The following is a 19856-nucleotide window of genomic DNA, read 5'->3' on the forward strand; positions in this document are numbered from 1 at the left end:
ACTGGGGAGGAGACAAATCCCCCTTCCTAGCCGCCTGTCAGCCCTTCTCTGAAAAGCGATCCATGATGGGCTGCCACAAATGTAAATGAGCCCCAATATGTACAGCAGTAAAAACACCAAACCCAAAATAATAAACTTTATTAAATCCTTTTTTGTTTATAAAATGTCTGAAAAACCAACAAAGAGAAGGAAGGAAAACTCTGACAACCGGATACAAAAATACATTTTATTAATGTAAATATACTTACAGTCATTTATTAACCACTTCAGGTTTTACCCCCTTCCGTGACCAGGCCATTTTTGCGATATGGCACTGCGTTGATTTACCTGACATTGCGCAGTCATGCAACGCTGCATCCAAACAAAATTGATGTGTTTTTTTTCCCCTACAAATAGAGCTTTTATTTGGTGGTATTTGAACACCTGTACGATTTTTATTTTTTGCGCTATAAACAAAAAAAGAACCACAATTTGAAAGAAAAAAAAAATGTTTTCCTTTCTGCTATAAAACATTCCCAATTAAAAAAAAATGTAGAAAATCAAATTTCTTCATCAGTTTAGGCCAATAGGAATTCTTCTACATATTTTTGGTAAAAAAACATCCCAATAAGTGTATTTTGATTGCTTTGCGCAAAAGTTAAAGTGAGGGTATTGTACTCTGCGCTGTGGAATATGTGCTGGGTATATGAGTAGGCTGCAGCCTCCAAAAAATAGCCGAAGGCTATAAAACGTATAGGTAGAAAGTGTGGGAATGGCGCTGTCTACTAGAAATATGGTAATGTATTGGCAGGAAAGATATGTAAAGGATACAAAAAATGCACAGAGATAAATATCACAATAAATAGAATATGATAAGCTAAAACGTGGCGTGATAAAGTGCAAAATCAATAAGATATTAAATGAATAAATGGTAAATAAAGTGACCAAGTGCGTGCAAAAAATATATATAAATAAATCTGTATAAAGATCCAATATAAGTGCAATGTGTCCAATGATGGGACAAGATATTGGACAGTAAAGTGATCAGTGAAGGTAGATACTAAAATTCAAAGTAAGGTGACACAGTGCCAATGACAATACTAAATATTAAAACCAAAATTAAAGTGACACAGTGCCATCACAATGCTAAATACAACTAATGGGTAAATAAAATGTGACTGAATAGTATTGCTGGTGATCCAATAAAGTGACAAAGTGACATATATTAGTCCATCTAGGTGACAAATATCTTCATGAAGAAATAAACCTCATGGTGGGTGATAGGTGAGGTGCTTGGTGACCCCTAGGGTAAGTAGCCCACTCACCGGACGTACCCACCCCACACAGGGGTAAAGAGCGGATATGTAGGTATGGATATTAATCCCTCTGCTGGGTCATGTTCCCCTCCGGAGGTCCTTGGTTAAGGATATGTCAGGAGTGCCCAGGACGGTCCTATGGAAAGGCCCAGGTATCAGGGGGGTCCGCTCTCATATGGGGTATGTACTCCGGTGTCAGCCAGGTGTAGCACGACCAGGTGTGGGCAGGTAGGTCATATAGGGCAAAAAGAGGCCAATAGTGTAATACTGCATAAACCTTTTATTAATAGAAAATAGGTAGATGGTAAAATGTAATACAAGCGTATCTCGGAGCTTCGGAACGCTGCTGAAAATGTTGGATGACTAAACGTGTACAGCACCGTCGCATCACTTCCAGTTCCGGCATACACTTGGAACGCATTGCGTTCCAAAGCTCTGCACTTTTTGGGGACCAGTGACACCAATACAGTGACCAGCGCTAAAAAAATGCACTGTTACTGTATAAATGACACTGGCAGGGAAGGGGTTAACACCAGGGGCGATCAAAGGGTTAAGTGTGCTCCTAGGGAGTGCTTTCTAACTGTGAGGGGAATGGATGCACTAGATGAAAAGATACATCTGTGTTTCTGCTTAGCTGAAACACAAGATCTCTCTTTTACTCCCTGACAGAACAGAGGTCTGCCTTGTTTACATAGGCAGACCGCCATTCTGCCTTTCCTCCGAACGATCGATGGGTCCCGCCGGCCATCGCGGCCGAAGGAACAGCGGATTGACACCCCTGTGTACAATCATAGTGGGAGCGGCGCTCCAGCGGCACGTGCGCCCCCTAGATTGCGTGCACAAAATCATGTACATGTACGTGATTTTGCGCAGCTGGGCCGCCCTGCCACAGTATATATGCGGTGGGCGGTTCGGAATTGTAACCAACTCTTGCTGCTCATGTAACACATATACGTGGCAGCAGGGGGAGCTATAATCACCTCCAGTCCTTTTCTGGCACTTTTTTGTTTACATGTTACAATCAGCGTTTTTGCTAGAAAATTACTCAAAACCTCCAATCATTACCATATATATTTTTAAAGCAGAGGCCCTAGAGAAAAAATTGGTGGGTTTTGCAATGTTTTTATATCACACAGTATTTGCGCATCATTTTTGCAAATGCAATTATTTGGGAAAAATATACTTTTTTTGAATATTAATGCAAAAACACAATATATAACCCAATTTTTTGAGTGTATATAAATATATATCAAATTATGTCACACTAATAAATAGATACCGAACATGTCATGCTTTAAAATTGCAACTGTGACAATGTAATTTTTTAATGTCCATAGGCGACACTTTAAGGGCCTTTACAGGTTACTACTTTAGAATTACAGAGGAGGTCTGAGGAGGTCTAGAATTACTGCCCATGATCTGACGTTCATGTTGATACCTCACGTGTGGGACGTTTACTGTTTGCGTGCATTCGGGACCCACACACGCATTGGAAACTTGATGGTGCAACAGGGAGGAGAATCATGGGACATGTAGTCTTCAAGGAGCAAAGTGCAATGCATATAGATAAGGCTGTGGACTTTACTACCCAGACTGCCATGCACCTAGGCCAGGACAGCTCATCCCCCTCCCTCCTGGATCATGAGGCTGGGAAATGCAGAGGAACACTGTACAAAGCAAATGAATAGCTGCAGGACCTTAATACCCAGGATTCCTAGAACATAGGGGAGGGGCGGACAGAACTTTTCCCAGACAAGTTACCAGAAATCCCAGGAGTGCCATGCATGGAGCGAAAGAGTTGACCTGTCCTGTTTGAGTCTGCGCTCCCACTAAGAGAGGGAGCCAACTGGTATAGCTGAACCAGAGCTACTGAGGACCGGACCAGAGCTGGAGACCTGTTGCTTACACTAGTGAAAGGCTGAGCCTTGTGAGGACCTGATTGAGAAGACTGAGACTTTGGGGACAACTGATCACCAAACGTACTGGACCTGGCCTGTTGCATACCGGGAGTGGGGAGCAGAACTACAGAGCTTAACCCCTTACTGTCCCCAGTTATTGCCAACTGAAAATGCCTCTTACCTAACAGCCCATCAGCCATTCCTTACAGTCTAAAAGGGACAGCAACATGTACACCACCTACAGAAGGGTCCCAATGAAAGCCAGCCAACATTGACAATTAGGCACCAGGTACTTTGCAGTCACCTCTAGAGGTACCTTTTTATTAGGAACGCGTACACCTACCCTCTGAAAGGCTGTATGTGCAGCTATTGCTAAGAGTTACTATGAGATTCCTGTATGTGCAGCTATTGCTGAGAGTTACTCTGAAATTTCTTTTATGCCATTCATGCTTTTATGGTTGATGATGTTCTTGCTAATACTGTAGACTAGTGTAATAGGGGTTACCCTTATTGTGGTGAAAGTTATTAGCCTTAGGTGAGGCTAACCTGCCTGTCAGTTTATCCAATGTATTATATTGTCCTGTTTATTTGTTTGATGCATTGCATTTGCTTACCCCTCAATAAAACATTCATCTTATCAATTCTCAAGTTGTGGTCTATTTTCTGTGTACTATCATAGAGTGGTAGAATATTAACGCTTAACAGGGGTGAGTAATGAGTCATGTTGGTTGAGACCGAGTGGTTTCAAGAGTTGAGGGAGAGAACAGAGGAACCAATAAACCAAGCAGCTCCTAGGGCTACACTTTTATGAAACCCATTCCCATTTTTTTTTTTATTTGGGATTATAGCCAAGGTACAGGCATAACATTGTATGGAACAACTTTTCGGATGGAGCTAAGAAGCAACTATAACATATTTTTAGGCACAGTAGGAACACGACAGAGCAAAACTCACATTATGTAACTTGACGTATCATTGATACGTTGTCACTTATAGCGGAGTTCCACTCATTTATTTAAGATACAATAAATCAAATGCCCATTCCCATTTCATTGTAAAATGGTAACTTTTTTTCTTCTAAATACCTTTATTTAAGTATCTTCTGGAGCACTTCCCTCCGCCTAGGCGAATATGTCATTAGGCGCTTCCCATGGACACCTGCGATATCGGCGTCATGTATTTTACCAGTCCATGGGAGTCGCCTAATACTGAAATCTCACTCTATTTCCTGACCATAAATGACGCGAACAGGAGGAGTAGCTATGGCAATATGTCAGGAGGAAGAAGCGCCGCGTGGTGGCATTACCACGTAGGCGCGAGATCGGGAGGTGCATGCTAGATAGCCAGCTGCATCTAATCCTGGATAGAGATAAAGGAGGGCTTCAGATGCCCACAGCGGACATTTATTTTTTATTTAAAAATAAATTGGAAGGATTACACTATATATACTATAGTAATGTTACAGATAAAGTGACCAATATTGCAGCAGAGTATTTAAAAAAAATGACTTGGGGGGCTGGAACTCCACTTTAAGACGCATAGGCTGTACCATCAGAAGCCTCTTCTCATGTGAGGCAGGAGATAGCTTGTACCAGTAATTTCAATGATCAAAAGGGGCAGAAATTTAAGGAGTGAGAGAGCCTACCATTGGCATTGGAAAGGGGTGGTCCCATCAGGGTGCACAAAGGGGGCAGAATGTATCAGACTAAAAAGGGGGAAGGTAAGATGAGAAAAAAGAGGAGGGTGGGAAAAAAAGAAGATAAAGAGGGTGAGAAATAAAAATATAAACTTTTGTTTTGGGTTATGCATCAGGAGGATAATCCTTTTGGTTTATACCACCTCAGAAGGTTTACTAGCTGGCAGGGGCATCTTACCAGTGCAATCTAGGTAAGGCAGACTGGTTCATGCATTCCATGTAGAAGTGCAAGTCACACAATCTTTCATAATATGGTTCAGGAGAATTCAGAAACTCCTGACAGGTTGACAATCCACCCACATTCTTTAGATAAGTGGTCTCCATACTGTGGCCCGTGGGCTGGATGTGGCCTCTTTGCTTTCCTTTCCTTTATCTGGGCCTTGGGGCACTGATCCTCCCACTGATATGAGGCACTAATCCTTCCACCATAACCAACGATTAGGCACTATTCCTCCAACTGACACCTACATTGGGATATTATTTCCTCTGTGGACACCAATGATTGGGCACTATTCCTTCCCATGACACCAATGCTTGGGCACTATTCTTTCCACTGACACCAATGATGAGGCACGATTCCTCCCACTGACACCAGTGATGGGGCATGATTCCTCCCACTGACACCAATATATGGTCCAGGAGAATTCAGCAACTCCCGACAGGCTGACAATCTATCCACATTCTCTTGATCAGTGGTCTCCCAACTGCGGCCTGCAGGCCGGATGTGGTCCCTTTGCTTACCTTTATCCGGCCCTTGGGGCACTGTTTCTTCCACTGATATGAATCACTAATCCTTCCACTATCACCAACGATGAGGCACCATTCCTCCCACTGACACCTACATTGGAACATTTTTTCTTCTGTGGATACCAACGATTAGACACTATTACTTCCACTGACACCATTGATTGGACACTATTCCTCCCACTGACACCAATGATTAGACACTATTATTTTCACTGACACCAATGCTTGGGCACTATTCCTTCCACTAATACCAGTGATGGGGCATGATTCCTCCCACTGACACCAATGATGAGGCCTAATTCCTTCCACTTATACAAATGATGGAACACTATTCCTCTTCCTACTGACCACAGATGCTATGTAATTTTTACTCACACTGACCATCAAGCCTGAGACATGGTCTACTCCCACTGATGCTGGGGCATTTTCTACTCTCACTGGCTACAGTCCGGCCCCTCTAAAGTCTGAAGGACAGTAAATTGGTCCTTTGTTTAGAAAGTTTGGAGACTCCTGCTCTAGATTAACACTTCAAAGTCCTATTCCCTGTTCTGATTTCATCAGCGTTTCATACTGCTTGATGCTCCTAATTTGTGGTCTCACTCTAACAATCAGAAACTACTCTGATTGGTTCCTGATTATGTGACCACTACAACAACCAGTCATGGTGATCATGAGCCAAGAGAGCCACACTGACAGTAGCAACCAGTAGACTGAAGATGTTATATAGTGATGTACTCTTGGTAAAAACTCATTTTTAAAGGAATTGAAAAATGAAAATGTATAAACTGTTAAAATGTACAAAAAAAAAATGTTAATTTGATTCATTATAATAAAATAAGCTGACATTTTTATTTATTTTTTTTCCAAAATTTTTTATTAAAACAGCTTGCCAAATAAAAGGCTCGTATGTATGAACAAACAATTATTTAGGTATGCAAATTAGGCTCCTCAGAAGGATACAACAGAGCGTTAAGCTAATTCCCCCAGCCTGTTGATGACGGGTCTGTTATGTTTCCTCAGGATCTGGTAGACCTTGTCCTTGTCACCATTACCCCAGTATGTGATATAACGGTAGAGTTCCCTCATCTGCTCCTGGGAGGTGGACTTTCTGCATACAGTCTCATATTGTTCATCGGTGAGTAGATCCAGTGAGCGGAGTTCTTCTAGAATTGGTTTTACCAGAGCGATTGCAGGGATCAGATCTGAGCGATGTTTATCCAAAAAGTGCTCCCTGGATGCAGAAAAATCTGCAGCACCACGAAGATTGATATTATTTATGTGTATTAAACAACATGGACACATTTTAAAGACACATTATTATGTTACAAAAATCAACAACTCTTCAATGATCAAATCTGACCAGGAATAAAAAATGAAATACCCTCATATATGCTGATCATTGGTTCTAAAGGTTTCTGAAGGTTTTTACCCTTAATGCATTCTATGCATGAAAGTATTTAAGAAAAGAAAGACAAGTGCTGAAGGAAGTGGTCTGTAGTGCGCAAAGTATAAAAAGAAGTAGCAATAATATTAATAAGTAACCTCGGGAGATTTTAAACTATTACCAATTGTTAATACCCTCCACACAATTACTCTCTATCTCTGATCACCTGCAGCTATTTTTGCAGGACTACAAACCTCAGCCATTTTAGCAGGTTTTAGCTTAAGGAGATGATTTGGGATTTGTGAATGCACCTCCCAACTTTTTGAGATGAGAACAAGGGACACCCATTAGCAAAAGTACGTAGGCATAGGACACACCCCCTGCCATGCCTCCTTAAAGGAGAATTCTGCCAATAAAATAATTAGTTAAATCCACAAGTGCTGTTTTTTTTTTTTTTTTTTTACCATTTTTCCTTTACACTGGCCTTTAAAATGTACAAATAAAGCAATTTAGAAATTAGATGAAAGGTTTAGCACTGTGAAACACTTGTTAAAAGATAAATAGTGCATTTTAAATACAACTATGTGTCAAATTAATAAAGCATGGCACCCAAAAAAATGATAACTGTGCAAGTGTGTAGCTGCTCCTTTAAGAGGTGAACTTGTCACCTGGGTGCAGGAAAAAAAAAGCATGTGTAAAGGAATTGGCGCTTACAGTGCTTATAAAAATTAAAGTCAATAAATCAAAGATATTTTAAAATCCTGGGTATTGTCCATAGGGAATGATGCCAAAAAGATCAGTCCAAAGATATGACAAAAATAAGCAAACAAACAGATAAAGTCCAATGTGACAAATCCCAGCACCAAACAATGTGCTTCTATATGCAGGGGTCTTTCACCACAGGTGCTTAAAGGGTAGGTGACAACTCACCAGAGGTGTTTGACCCTTTTTCCATGATGATCAAAAAATGCATTTTGGAAAGCCAGATTGGTTCCACAGCTATCACCACTCCAATGTTCCCTCAGGGTAAGACTAGGATGTGTGAAATTACCCAACAGGAGACACAATTAGAAGAACTTCATAGTGTAGTTCAGGGTTTCTCAACCAAGGTTCCTCCAGAGGTTGCTGGGGGTTCCTTGAGCAACGAGCAATTTCTGCCTCTCAGATAAGTTCCCACTGACACCATTCATCGTTTTAGCTGTAGGGGATAATTCTTCCCAATAACCACAAGTGTAAGGAGCATTCTTTCCACTGACCATCACACTAATCTATCATATGTTGCAGATATAGCATATTTAGCAGGGGTTCCCTGAAACCGGAAATGTATTTCAAGGGTGCCTCTGTGTTGAAAAGGTTGAGAAAGATCGGTGTAGTATATTTATGAAATGTATAAAAGCAAGTAATTGCACTCATATGTTGCTGTGCCTCAATCCGGGCACTAGGTGTTTACAGCATGTGCAGATATGGCTTATTCCTCTGGCGCTAACATGCGATTCACGCCTCACTCTGGGTGGAGGGCCAGATAGGTTGTTACACAGGACCTAGAAGTGTTGAATCCCCCGCTCTGACGTAGGTTTTACCGTACTTGCTGTCTTCAGGAAGTGACGAACCGCTATTTATGGTTTGTATTTTGTAAATAGACTGATTTCTATTGGCTAGGCTCCTCCAATATGGAGCACAGAGACAATTATATGGGGGAACTCTCCGTCAAGGGGTGCCAATAGTTTTCCACTATTGTAGCTTGGTTAGCATTCATATTCAATTGAAAAACAAGAATCAAAAAACAAACCCAGATATAACTGACCTGTCTGAACATACCAGCTATGGGAAATCCCCTGCTGTTGCACCCTCTACTGGGAACCAACTATATTGCACCCCCATTGTGGAGTGCATACGATGGAAACTATAGTATGTAGAAAAGAAGGAGGGGAATGTGGGACTTTAAATGAGTACGGCTAGACACAGGGGCTAAGAACTGTAGGTGAAATTGTTGTAAAGAATTTTAATATAATAAATAAATAAATAAATATTGACCCATGTATTACATAAAGATACAAAAATGACTTGTCAAATTTCTTAATAGTAGATAAACGATTTTATTGTGAAAACAAATTCTCCATAGGTACACAATTATATATAATGTAAAATACAAAACTCTATATAAACCCAGTTGAAGTGGGACCTAAGGAGAGCTAACACCAAATCGAATATCTAATCAACCAATTATAAACTATAACATGATAGGTCTGAATATTAATAAATATGTTGATACATGCAAAGGGTCATAGGAATAAGAATAAATACATGAATGGCATATACAAAATAATTTGATAAAACAGACATAAAGGCTATATTGGCAACGAATGGGTTTGTATGGGTAAATGTCGGCTCCTTGTAGGAGACCTTGAATGGGGTTGTCTAAGTAGGTGTCGGCTCGACGCGTTTCGTGGACCCCCGTCCACTCATCAGGAGAATTATATTGTATTTGTGCGGTGTCATAAATCCAAGAGCAATCCATGTTGATGTAGAAGGACCCAAGCAGATCCATGAGAGACCTGACCCGGGGCTGAGGCATGGTACACGCCAGCACTCAAGGGCAATTGGGAGGAAGGGACCAGAAACAAGGTAGTAATGAGTAAATAGTTGAAAAGGGCTATACAGATATCGCTCAAAAATTATGATGGCAACGGCAAAAAGGGATCCAGCACAATCAGAGGATAAAGAAGCCATTAGTAAATAAACAGGTCCGTCCAACACCGTATGTCCGAGGTAGCGGGAGTGAAACCACGCCCGACATTTACCCATACAAACCCATTCGTTGCCAATATAGCCTTTATGTCTGTTTTATCAAATGATTTTGTATATGCCATTCATGTATTTATTCTTTTTCCTATGACCCTTTGCATGTATCAACATATTTATTAATATTCAGACCTATCATGTTATAGTTTATAATTGGTTGATTAGATATTCGATTTTGTGTTAGCTCTCCTTAGGTCCCCCTTCAACTGGGTTTATATAGAGTTTTGTATTTTACATTATATATAATTGTGTACCTATGGAGAATTTGTTTTCACAATAAAATCGATTATCTACTATTAAGAAATTTGACAAGTCATTTTTGTATCTTTATGTAATACATGGGTCAATATTTATTTATTTATTTATTTTATTAAAATTCTTTACAACAATTTCACCTACAGTTCTTAGCCCCTGTGTCTAGCCGTACTCATTTAAAGTCCCACATTCCCCTCCTTCTTTGCTATATAAAATTAGGGATGGAGATTAGCTAGACACTCTATCAAGAACATACAGTGGCAGATCCACTTCCTTTGTTTATAGTATGTAGAAGGACCACTAAAGTGCTAATAAAAAAAAAATAACAACTGCGTATAGAAGCACATTGTTTGGTGTTGGGATTGGTCACATTGGACTTTATCTGTTTGTTTGCTTATTTTTGTCATTGCTTTGGACTGAACTTTTGGCATCATTCACTATGTACAATAACCAGGAGTTTTAAAATATCTTTGATTTTTTTACTTACATTTTTATGAGCACTAAGCGCCAATTCCTTTACACACGTTTTTATATACAACTATGTAGATTAGACTAAAATGAGGGACAAATGAGGAGGAAAGAGGGACAGAGGGACTTTGTTCCAAATCAGGGACAGTCCCTCAAAATTTGGGACAGTTGGGAGCTATGGATGCATTAGGCTCACATGGTAATTTCATGGTGGCCTGTAGCAGAAATTCTGAGGGCAATAAATTTACACTGCTAAGAGAGCTAAACAAATGCTCCTTACTACACAGATTTAGCCAGGGAAATTTGTGACTATGACTATCCATATAACAAGTCCTGTGCATCTGATTTCAGCTCTTCTAGACTTAAAACTTCATGTGTTAACTATTAATTTGCCTCCCTAATGGGGTTCCTTCCCACCTCCAGACCCGATGACAGCTGTGTGGACAGTTACATCACTGGTGTCAGTTTACCTTTCAACGGATATGAATGAAGCATCCCTGTGCTCTGCCTGTAACAAAGGAAATAAGGTATAACCATACAAATATTCATTATTCAGCTGTATGTACACTTTATCATAAAATGTCCAGCATTTCCATCATATAAAGGACTGTAACTCATGTTTTACATTTATCCAATGTTTTTGAATCCTGATAGATTTATTGATTCACTATAGCCCTCACTACTCACTGGGTATGTGACCGGAGCTTTTTTGCCCTTTTATTTATATAACATTGAGCATTTATAAAGAAAAATGCTGTAATGGGCTCCAAGGGTTTTAAAATAGGATCAGCAAGTGGGAGAGGTTGGGGAGCTAGATGATGATGATTGGAGTGATGCCCTGGAGGCCTGTACCTTGGTCTCCCCTAAACTGTCTGATATACTTACTCAGATTTATATTACCCACAGATCCTACCTCACTCCAGAGCGGATGGCTAGGCTGGATTCCTCTCGTTCCCCTACCTGCCCTAAATGCCTCCTGTCTCCAGGTACGGTTGGACATCTCCTCTGGCATTGCCCGCTTATACAGGGCTTCTGGTCGCAATTAATACAGTTCCTACATTACCGCATGGGCTCTCCGGTGTCTCTGGATCCTAAACTATGTCTCCTGGAGATATTCCCTGAGGAGGACATTGATAAATACACACAACGCTTCCTTCGTGAAACTCTGTTTGCCGCCAGGAAGTTGATAGCCCGTACCTAGATACAATCTTCCCCACCTGCCCTGGCTGCCTGGCTGGCTGACATTAATGATACTCTCCCTTACAAAAAAAGTGATGTTTATTAATAGGGGTGGCTTGAAATGCTTTAATAAGATATGGGATAGGTGGCTAGAGGCCCCTTCCACGTATACTTCTTGATATGTGTTACTTCCACTGGTCCGGTCCGCACTCTTTTCCCTTTGTGAGTTACCCCACTGCCTACCGAAGTTGCTGTATATTACTGGTACTGTGTAGTCGTGTTTACACCTGTCCTGTTTATGCGATCCTCTTGTTCCTCTGTGCGCTGTGGCATGCCGAACGGCTTATGATGAAAATTTGCATTTTGATGTTTCTGTAACGTTTCTTTTTTCCTCTGTATTGCTCAAAACTCAATAAACGTGTGTTTGTTTAAAAAAAATAAAAATAAAAAAATAATAGGATCAGCAAGTGAGGCATAAGAGATTCAGAAAATAATTACCTATAGTCACATTGCTTCTCCACTGACAGACGAGCCATACCACCAACGGCACCTAAAAATGGAAAAATAAATCAATAAAAAATAAACAAGGTTTAAGGGTCAACATTATTAGCATTTGCTTAAAGTGATTGTAAATGATCACCTTGTAAAACAACAAATTCAGTTTAAAATAGAAATTAAAGACAAAACATTTGTGTATACATACAGTATCTCACAAAAGTACACCCCTCACTATTTTGTAAATTATTTTTTTTATATTTTGTCATGTGACAACACTGAAGAAATGACACTTTGCTACAATGTAAAGTAGTGAGTGTACAGCTTGTATAACAGTGTAAATTTGCTGTCCCCTCAAAATAACTCAACACACAGTCATTAATGTCTAAACCGCTGGCAACAAAAGTGAGTACACTCCTAAGTCAAAATGTCCAAATTGGGCCCAATTAGCCATTTTCCCTCCCTGGTGTCATGTGACTCGTTAGTGTTACAAGGTTTCAGGTGTGAATGGGGAGCAGGTGTGTTAAATTTGGTGTTATCGCTCTCACTCTCATACTGGTCACTGGAAGTTCAACATGGCACCTCATGGCAAAGAACTCTCTGAGGATATGAAAAAAAGAATTGTTGCTCTACATAAAGATGGCCTAGGCTATAAGAAGATTGCCAAGACCCTGAAACTGAGCTGCAGCATGGTGGCCAAGACCGTACAGCAGTTTAACAGGACAGGTTCCACTCAGAACAAGCCTCGCCATGGTCGACCAAAGAAGTTGAGTACACGTGTTCAGCGTCATATGCAGAGGTTGTCTTTAGGAACTAGATGTATGAGTGCTGCCAGCATTGCTGCAGAGGTTGAAGGGGTGGGGGGTCAGCCTGTCAGTGCTCAGACCATACGCCGCACACTGCATAAAATTAGTCTGCATGGCTGTCATCTCAGAAGGAAACCTCCTCTAAAGACGATGCACAAGAAATCCCACAAACTGTTTGCTGAAGACAAGCAGACTAAAGACATGGATTGCTGGAACCACGTCCTGTGGTCTGATGAGACCAAGATATACTTATTTGGTTCAGATGGTGTCAAGCGTGTGTGGCGGCAACCAGGTGAGGAGTACAAAGACAAGTGCGTTTTGACTTGACTTTCAGCAGCTCCTTCAGGGTTGAACACTACATGTATAATAATAATAGTGTATCCTGTCCCACTTGTTTGTATTTTTTATGTGTTATACTGAACTGAATCAGGTTCTGTATTATGCTTACTTCTAGTGGTGCTTACTTTTAGTATACTTACTTGTAGTTGTATACTTAAAGATTTTATAACTCCCTCTATCCTTTCCACCTGTGTCATACTAGTTAGTTCAATCCTAGCTAGACCCTCCCTTTTTCTTCCATGTTCCCTCAGTCAGTACTTCACAGAGATAGGGTTTGGGAAAGTCATTGTCTTCTTACACTTCAAAAGAAAAGCATCCTTATTGGATTCCACTTCTGTGTCTTATTGAAGAGTTAAGCTGCCTGGAGATGGTGCCAAGTTAGCAGGTGACCAGACTGTCCAGATAGCCTGGATCAAAGGAGGTATGTCAATGCATAATGCATGTGTTTACAGCGGTGTACAAGCATCGGGCACCCAGGGAACCTGCCCTACATCCCAGATGCTGCAATTGCCCCCTCTATGGCAGTCAGAATTACACCCCACTGGCTGCCTGCCACACAGATACACAAAAGAGCTCAGGGAACGTTCCCCTATGCTTCTCCTTCACTCTGATGTGTATCATTCACAATACTTACACTTCAAAAGAAAAGCATCATCAATTGTATTGGATTCCACTTCTGTGTCTTATTGAAGAGTTAAGCTGCCTGGAGATGGTGCCAAGTCAGCAGCTGTCCATACTGTCCAGATAGACTGGGTCTAAGGAAGTATTTCAATGCATGAAGCTGCATTTGAAACAGAACTATTAGTTCTTATTACATATGCTTGCTATTTGGCACCTTCACAGTTGGCAAACTTTTAAATCTTCCTTTAGAAAATGTATTTTTGTTCACATTTCGTATTTTTATTTTTGTTTAATTGCTGTAGACTAGGGGAATAAAACTACAAATGTACCTTGTACACAAACATACAGTACCTTCCTGAAGTGAAAGCCCTGACATTGCAGACTCCAGGTCCATGATGTCTCCTGAAAAACAAATTGTGCAGCTGGTTAAGATTCCCATATTTAGTCTTAATTGGTTGCCTCTGGTAAGGGCAAGTCCTTTGGTGGTAAGGATAAGTTCTTTGAAGAAAAGTAACCAAAGTAACCACGGCTGGTGGGAGGGGTCTGCAGGGCGCTGTTTTTGAAACCAGGAATCTGTGGTAACGCCCAATGTGATTCTAAGCCTCCATGATTAAAAGAACTGAAATTCAGTAAGTGAAAGGGCTCTATTTGATGAGATGTGCATACCTCACAACCATCTCACATTCTGCAGCACTGTCCCAGGATTTCAGTAAATTGCTAGTGTCCTTCAGTTCTGGGCTGAGTATCGGAGGCCAGTGCAAGAACAAGTTCCAACAATTGGCTCCACTAATGTACTTCACAGGGGAATGCAAGCATTGAGCACCCAGGGAACCTACCCTACTATGGCAGTCATAATGTTTCCCTACCAGCTGCCTATCACATTGATACACATCAGAGCTCAGGGAAGTTTCCCCTATGCTTCTCCTTGTCTTTGATGTGTGTCATGCACAATACTAAGAGGAGCCCAGGAGGAAGGACATCCCCTGCATTTCAGGAAAAAAAGATGTATGCTGGGAGCAGTGACTCAGATAGGAAAATAGAGGAAGGATATGTGCTAGATTTGGGGATTGAGGGTAGTATTTGTGCTCAGAAGGGGGAATTTTAGGCAAGGAGAGCATTTGTACTAGAAGAAAGATTTGAGGGAGAGGATTTGTGCCCAAAGTGAGAAGAAGATCTTTGCTGAAAGTGAGGTGTAAAATTTGTGCTGGGGATATTGGGAGAAGGAGGATTTGTAACTGGGAGACTTGTAAGGGGATTTGTGCTGGGATGGGGACTTGGGATGGGAACTTGGGATGGGGGGGGGGGGGGTTGCAAGCAGTTTTTGGCTAGAAGGATGATTTGATTTGTGCTGGGATGAAGATTTGGGGGGTGGCAGCAGATTTTGTGCTAGAAGGATGATTTAAGGAAGATTTTTGCAGGAAGGGGGAGAAAATGTTTTCCTTGGATGATAAACTGTTCTGGGAGAGAGGATGGGGAAGGGAGGATTTATGATGGGTGAGGTTTTGTATGAAGGATTAAAGTGGTTGTAAAGGCAGAAGGTTTTGTTTGAATGGACACAGAGCTGCAGCTCAGGCGCCCCCATAGTAAACTGCTTGCTGTTGGGGGCACTCGACAGGAGAAAGGGGCTAGGAGCACCAAAGAGGGACCTGAGAAGAGGAGGATTTTCTGCTCTGTGCAAAACCACTTAAGAGAGGAGGTAAGTATTGCTATTTTTAAAGAAAAAAAAATGAGACTTAAGTATCACTTTAAGGGAATAAAGATTTTTGAGGGGTGAGCATGCAGATTAGTGCTGGGTTTTTTCGAAGGGGTGGTAGTGGAGAACTTTAAATGAAATTATATAGTTGGGAGAGTAGGGGGGGGAGAGATTTTACACTATCCCTACACTGTAGGCTACACATTGACTTATACAAGGTAAAAAGGAGAAGAGCGCACGGTCACACTAGCATAATACTGTTTTTATTGAGAAAAAAGCCGGAAGCTTGATAAAATACAACTCACATTTGGGAGAACAAACATGGGCATATGAAGAATGTGGCATGTAAATTTAAACCCCTCTCCTGGATTGCCGCTGCAAGAAACCGACAGCCTCCAACCCCAACCCATGGCTTCCGGGTCCTCCTGTGCTGGGCTCTAGACATGTATTCTGGAGTGCGCCTGAGCCAGGACCAGCTGGCGCGGCGCACAAGCATAGGGAACTCCCAGAAGACATGGGGAAGGGGAGAGAGAGGCATGATAAGGTCAATTTACGACCAATTTGATTGCTATGACAACGCGTTTCAGAGGAGTAGCCTCCCTTCTCAGGTCACACCCCTAATGGCACCTCGCAGCAATTTAACTGCAATAGCCCCTCACCTGCCCCTCTTCTTAAAGGGGCCATACCAGGAGAGGTGCACTTACACAGAAAACCAGTAGATAGGACTTAAAAACAACCATAGATACATCATAATGATAAAATCATATATAAAAAAAAATATACATAATATATAAAAGATATATATTATATAAAAAAAAAATGTTTTCATAACCCTGGCTGATAGGCATAACAATTTCTCATTCCCCAAAAAACTTGCCCTATACCCCTAGGGTGTGGGACCATATCTAACACCAAAAATGGAATATAACAAGGGCAATAACCGGACCTTAGCTAAAAGTAATGACCTCTAATTCCTCATTTAACCCCTCAGGGGACATCAAATTAAGCAAAAAGATCCAAAAGGTTTCTCGCATGCATAGCCGCAAGAACCTTTCCCCTTCAGGCAGGAACATGGGTATAGTCTCAATACCGAGGAGCTCAAGGCCTTTCGTACTGCCTCCATGAACCTGAAAAAAATGCAGAGGGACACTGTGTTTGTCCTTTTTTTGCTCTGTGTAGCGACGATGCTTGTCAAACCTCGTGTGCATGGCCCGGACCGTCCTGCCTACATAGAGCAACCCACAAGGGCACCTTAATCCATATACTACAAAATGGGTACTACAGCAAATAAATTGCTGAATGTTGAAGGACTGCCCATCCCTCCTTGTAAACATCTTTTTCCCATGATGCATAAATGCACAGGCCTTACATCTATTTAATTTACATTTATAGGATCCTAACATATTCAAAAACAGGGGGATATCTTTTGCCTGTAATTGTATATTGTGAATTTGGCTTGGTGCAACCATGCTCTTGACATTATTGGCTTGTCTAAAGACCACCCTGGGCCTCTTAGGGAGTACACGACCAAGGGCAGAATCCTGCCCCAAGATAGGCCAGTGTTTTTGGATGGCCTTCTTAATGGCCCAGTGTTGGTCATTGAACCTGTATTTTATCAAGCTTCCTGCTTTTTCTCAATAAAAACAGTATTATGCTAGGGCGGCCGGGCGCTCTCCTCCTTTTTACCTTATACAGATCCTCTTTTTCACCACCCAGTGGATATCTAGGAGAGCTGCAACAACCTGGCACTGGAAGCCTTTCCCATAAAGGACTATCAGCCAACTGTGATGTGAATTACTGATCAGCGCATGAACCGGTGACTTATTGTTTTTGATATACACATTGACTTATGTACTCCTTTTGCTTTGTACTCCTGACCTCCACTATGCATTACACACTCCTGTCTCCTGCATTCTGGGCATTGTGTACTCCTGGACCCTACTCTCAGTGTCTCATGTACTGCTAAACCCAGCACTGATTACAGCCCTCTCTGCATTACATACTCCTGATACTTGAACACATTGCAATACACACCTTGGCACCTGTGCTGTGTGTATTATACACCCCTGACCCCTGCACTCTACATTATGTGTTCCTAAACCTGACACTGACTACAGCACTCTGTGCTTAATGTATTCCATACTCTGCACTCTGCCTTACAGAGTTCTGATCTACAACATGCGTATATACATTATATTGTACATTACATACTTCTCACCAAGTGTTCATTGTTTCAGCAGTTGTTGGTTGTTAGGCAGTCCCTGAATATTTTAATGAAGTTCTTCTTTAACCACCTCAATACCGGGCACTTTCACCCCCTTCCTTCCCAGACCAATTTTCAACTTTCAGTGCTCTCGCACTGTAAATGAAAATTACTCAGTCATGCTACACTGTACCCAAATGACATTTTTATCATTTTGTACACACAAATAGAGCTTTCTTTTGGTGGTATTTATTCACCACTGGGTTTTTACTTTTTGCAATATTTTTTACTTTCTGTTTCAAAAGAATTCCAATAAAATCTAAGTGTGTCATAAATTTAGGCCATGTATTCTGCTACATGTCTTTGGTAAAAAAAAATCCTGATAAGTATATGATAATAGGTTTGTGTGAAAGTTATAGAGCCTACAAGCTAGGCTACGTATCATTGAAAATTGATCAATCCTGATGTGCTGACAACCAATCTCATTTCTTGAGGCCCTAAAATGTCAGGACAGTACGAATACCCCCCAAATGACCCCTTTTTGTAAATAGGACAGTCCAAGGTATTTAAAAAGAAACATAGTAGGTTTTTTGAAGTTGCCCTTTTTTTGCCCACAATAGTTTGGGTAATGACATTTTTTTTTCTTTCCCACAAAATTGTCATTTTAACAAGTTATTTCTTACACATGGCATAGATAAACTTGCAATTACACCCCAAAATATATTCTGCTACTCCTGGGTATGACAATGCCACATATGTGAGACTTTTTCACAGCCTGGCCACATACAGAGGCCCATCATCCAAGAAGCACCGCCAGGCGTTCTAAAGGCATAAATTACACATTTCATTCCTTGAGTACCTATCACATTTTTGAAGGCCCTGGAGCACCAGGACAATAGAATTACCCACAAAATGACCCCATTTTGATTTTGGAAAGAAAACACCCCAATGTATATTTTTTGAGGCATAATGAGTCTTTTGAACATGTCATTTTTTTTCCATAAGTTTTTGGAAAATGTGGAAAGAAAATGAAAACGTATTTTTTTGCTTTACACAAAGTTGTCAATTTATAAGATATTTCTAACACATAGCATGTACAGAGGCCCAACATCTAAGTAGCACCACCAGGCGTTCTAAAGGCATAAATTACACATTTCATTTCCTGAGTACCTATTACATGTTTGAAGGCCCTGTGGCAGATGTTGATCACTGGGATGTGGCAGATGTTGACTGGGACAGATGTGGCAGATCACGGAGAGATGTGGCAGATCACGGACAGATGTGGCAGATGTTGACTTAGACAGATGTGGCAGATAACAAACAGATGTGGAAGATCATGGACAGATGTGGCAGATGATGTGCTCCAGATAATCATGGACAGATGTGGCAGATCATGGACAGATGGGGCAGATGATGTGCGCCAGATAATCACGGACAGATGTGACAGATGATCACGGACAGATGTGGCAGATGATTACAGACAGTTGTGGCAGATGATCACTGGCAGATGTGGCAGATGATGTGCCCCAGATGATCACGGACAGATGTGCCAGATGATCACAGACAGATGTGGCAGATTATCACGGACAGATGTGCCAGATCATCATGGACAGATGTGCCACATCATCACGAACAGATGTGGCAGATTATCACAGACAGATGTGGCAGATTATCATGGACAGATGCGGCAGATGATCATGGACAAATGTGCCAGAAGATCACAGACAGATGTGTGACAGGTGTTTCCACTGTGTTGGGGACACTGTGTGTTGGGGACACTGTTTTGGGGACACTAGCTGGGTGATCAGTGAGTAAAAAGCAGTAAATAGCTCAATACTCACTGATCCCTGGCTGTCAGCACAGATCCGCTCTCCTTATCCTCACCGTGTGAGGAGAAGCAAAGCCGATCGGCATTACAACAGCTGTATTGACATTAAATGATGGCTGTGAACAGACACAGCCGTCATGTGATCAG

At 41.3% G+C, this 19856-nt stretch overlaps 2 protein-coding genes across 2 annotated transcripts in view; both read right to left on the bottom strand.

The window, feature by feature from the left end:
• Positions 1-19856, bottom strand: part of LOC309558513 (uncharacterized protein) — a gene marked incomplete at both ends in the record, with an annotated part of 379547 nt that overhangs the window by 283937 nt on the left and 75754 nt on the right. The gene's annotated exons all lie outside the window — the stretch shown is intronic.
• The window catches only part of LOC309557649 (NACHT, LRR and PYD domains-containing protein 1b allele 5-like), a gene marked incomplete at its 5' end in the record, with an annotated part of 81043 nt that continues 67703 nt past the window's right edge, over positions 6517-19856 (bottom strand). The window contains 4 exons of the mRNA XM_082260439.1: positions 6517-6883; positions 11016-11053; positions 12223-12274; positions 14337-14387. Of these exons, the coding sequence (XP_082116565.1) occupies positions 6606-6883; positions 11016-11053; positions 12223-12274; positions 14337-14387 (419 nt within the window). The 3' untranslated portion in view covers positions 6517-6605. The remainder of the gene's footprint in view (positions 6884-11015; positions 11054-12222; positions 12275-14336; positions 14388-19856) is intronic.

This window comes from Pelophylax lessonae (genome assembly GCF_965119305.1).
Source record: "Pelophylax lessonae genome assembly, chromosome: 6".
Classification (NCBI taxonomy): Eukaryota; Metazoa; Chordata; class Amphibia; order Anura; family Ranidae; genus Pelophylax; species Pelophylax lessonae.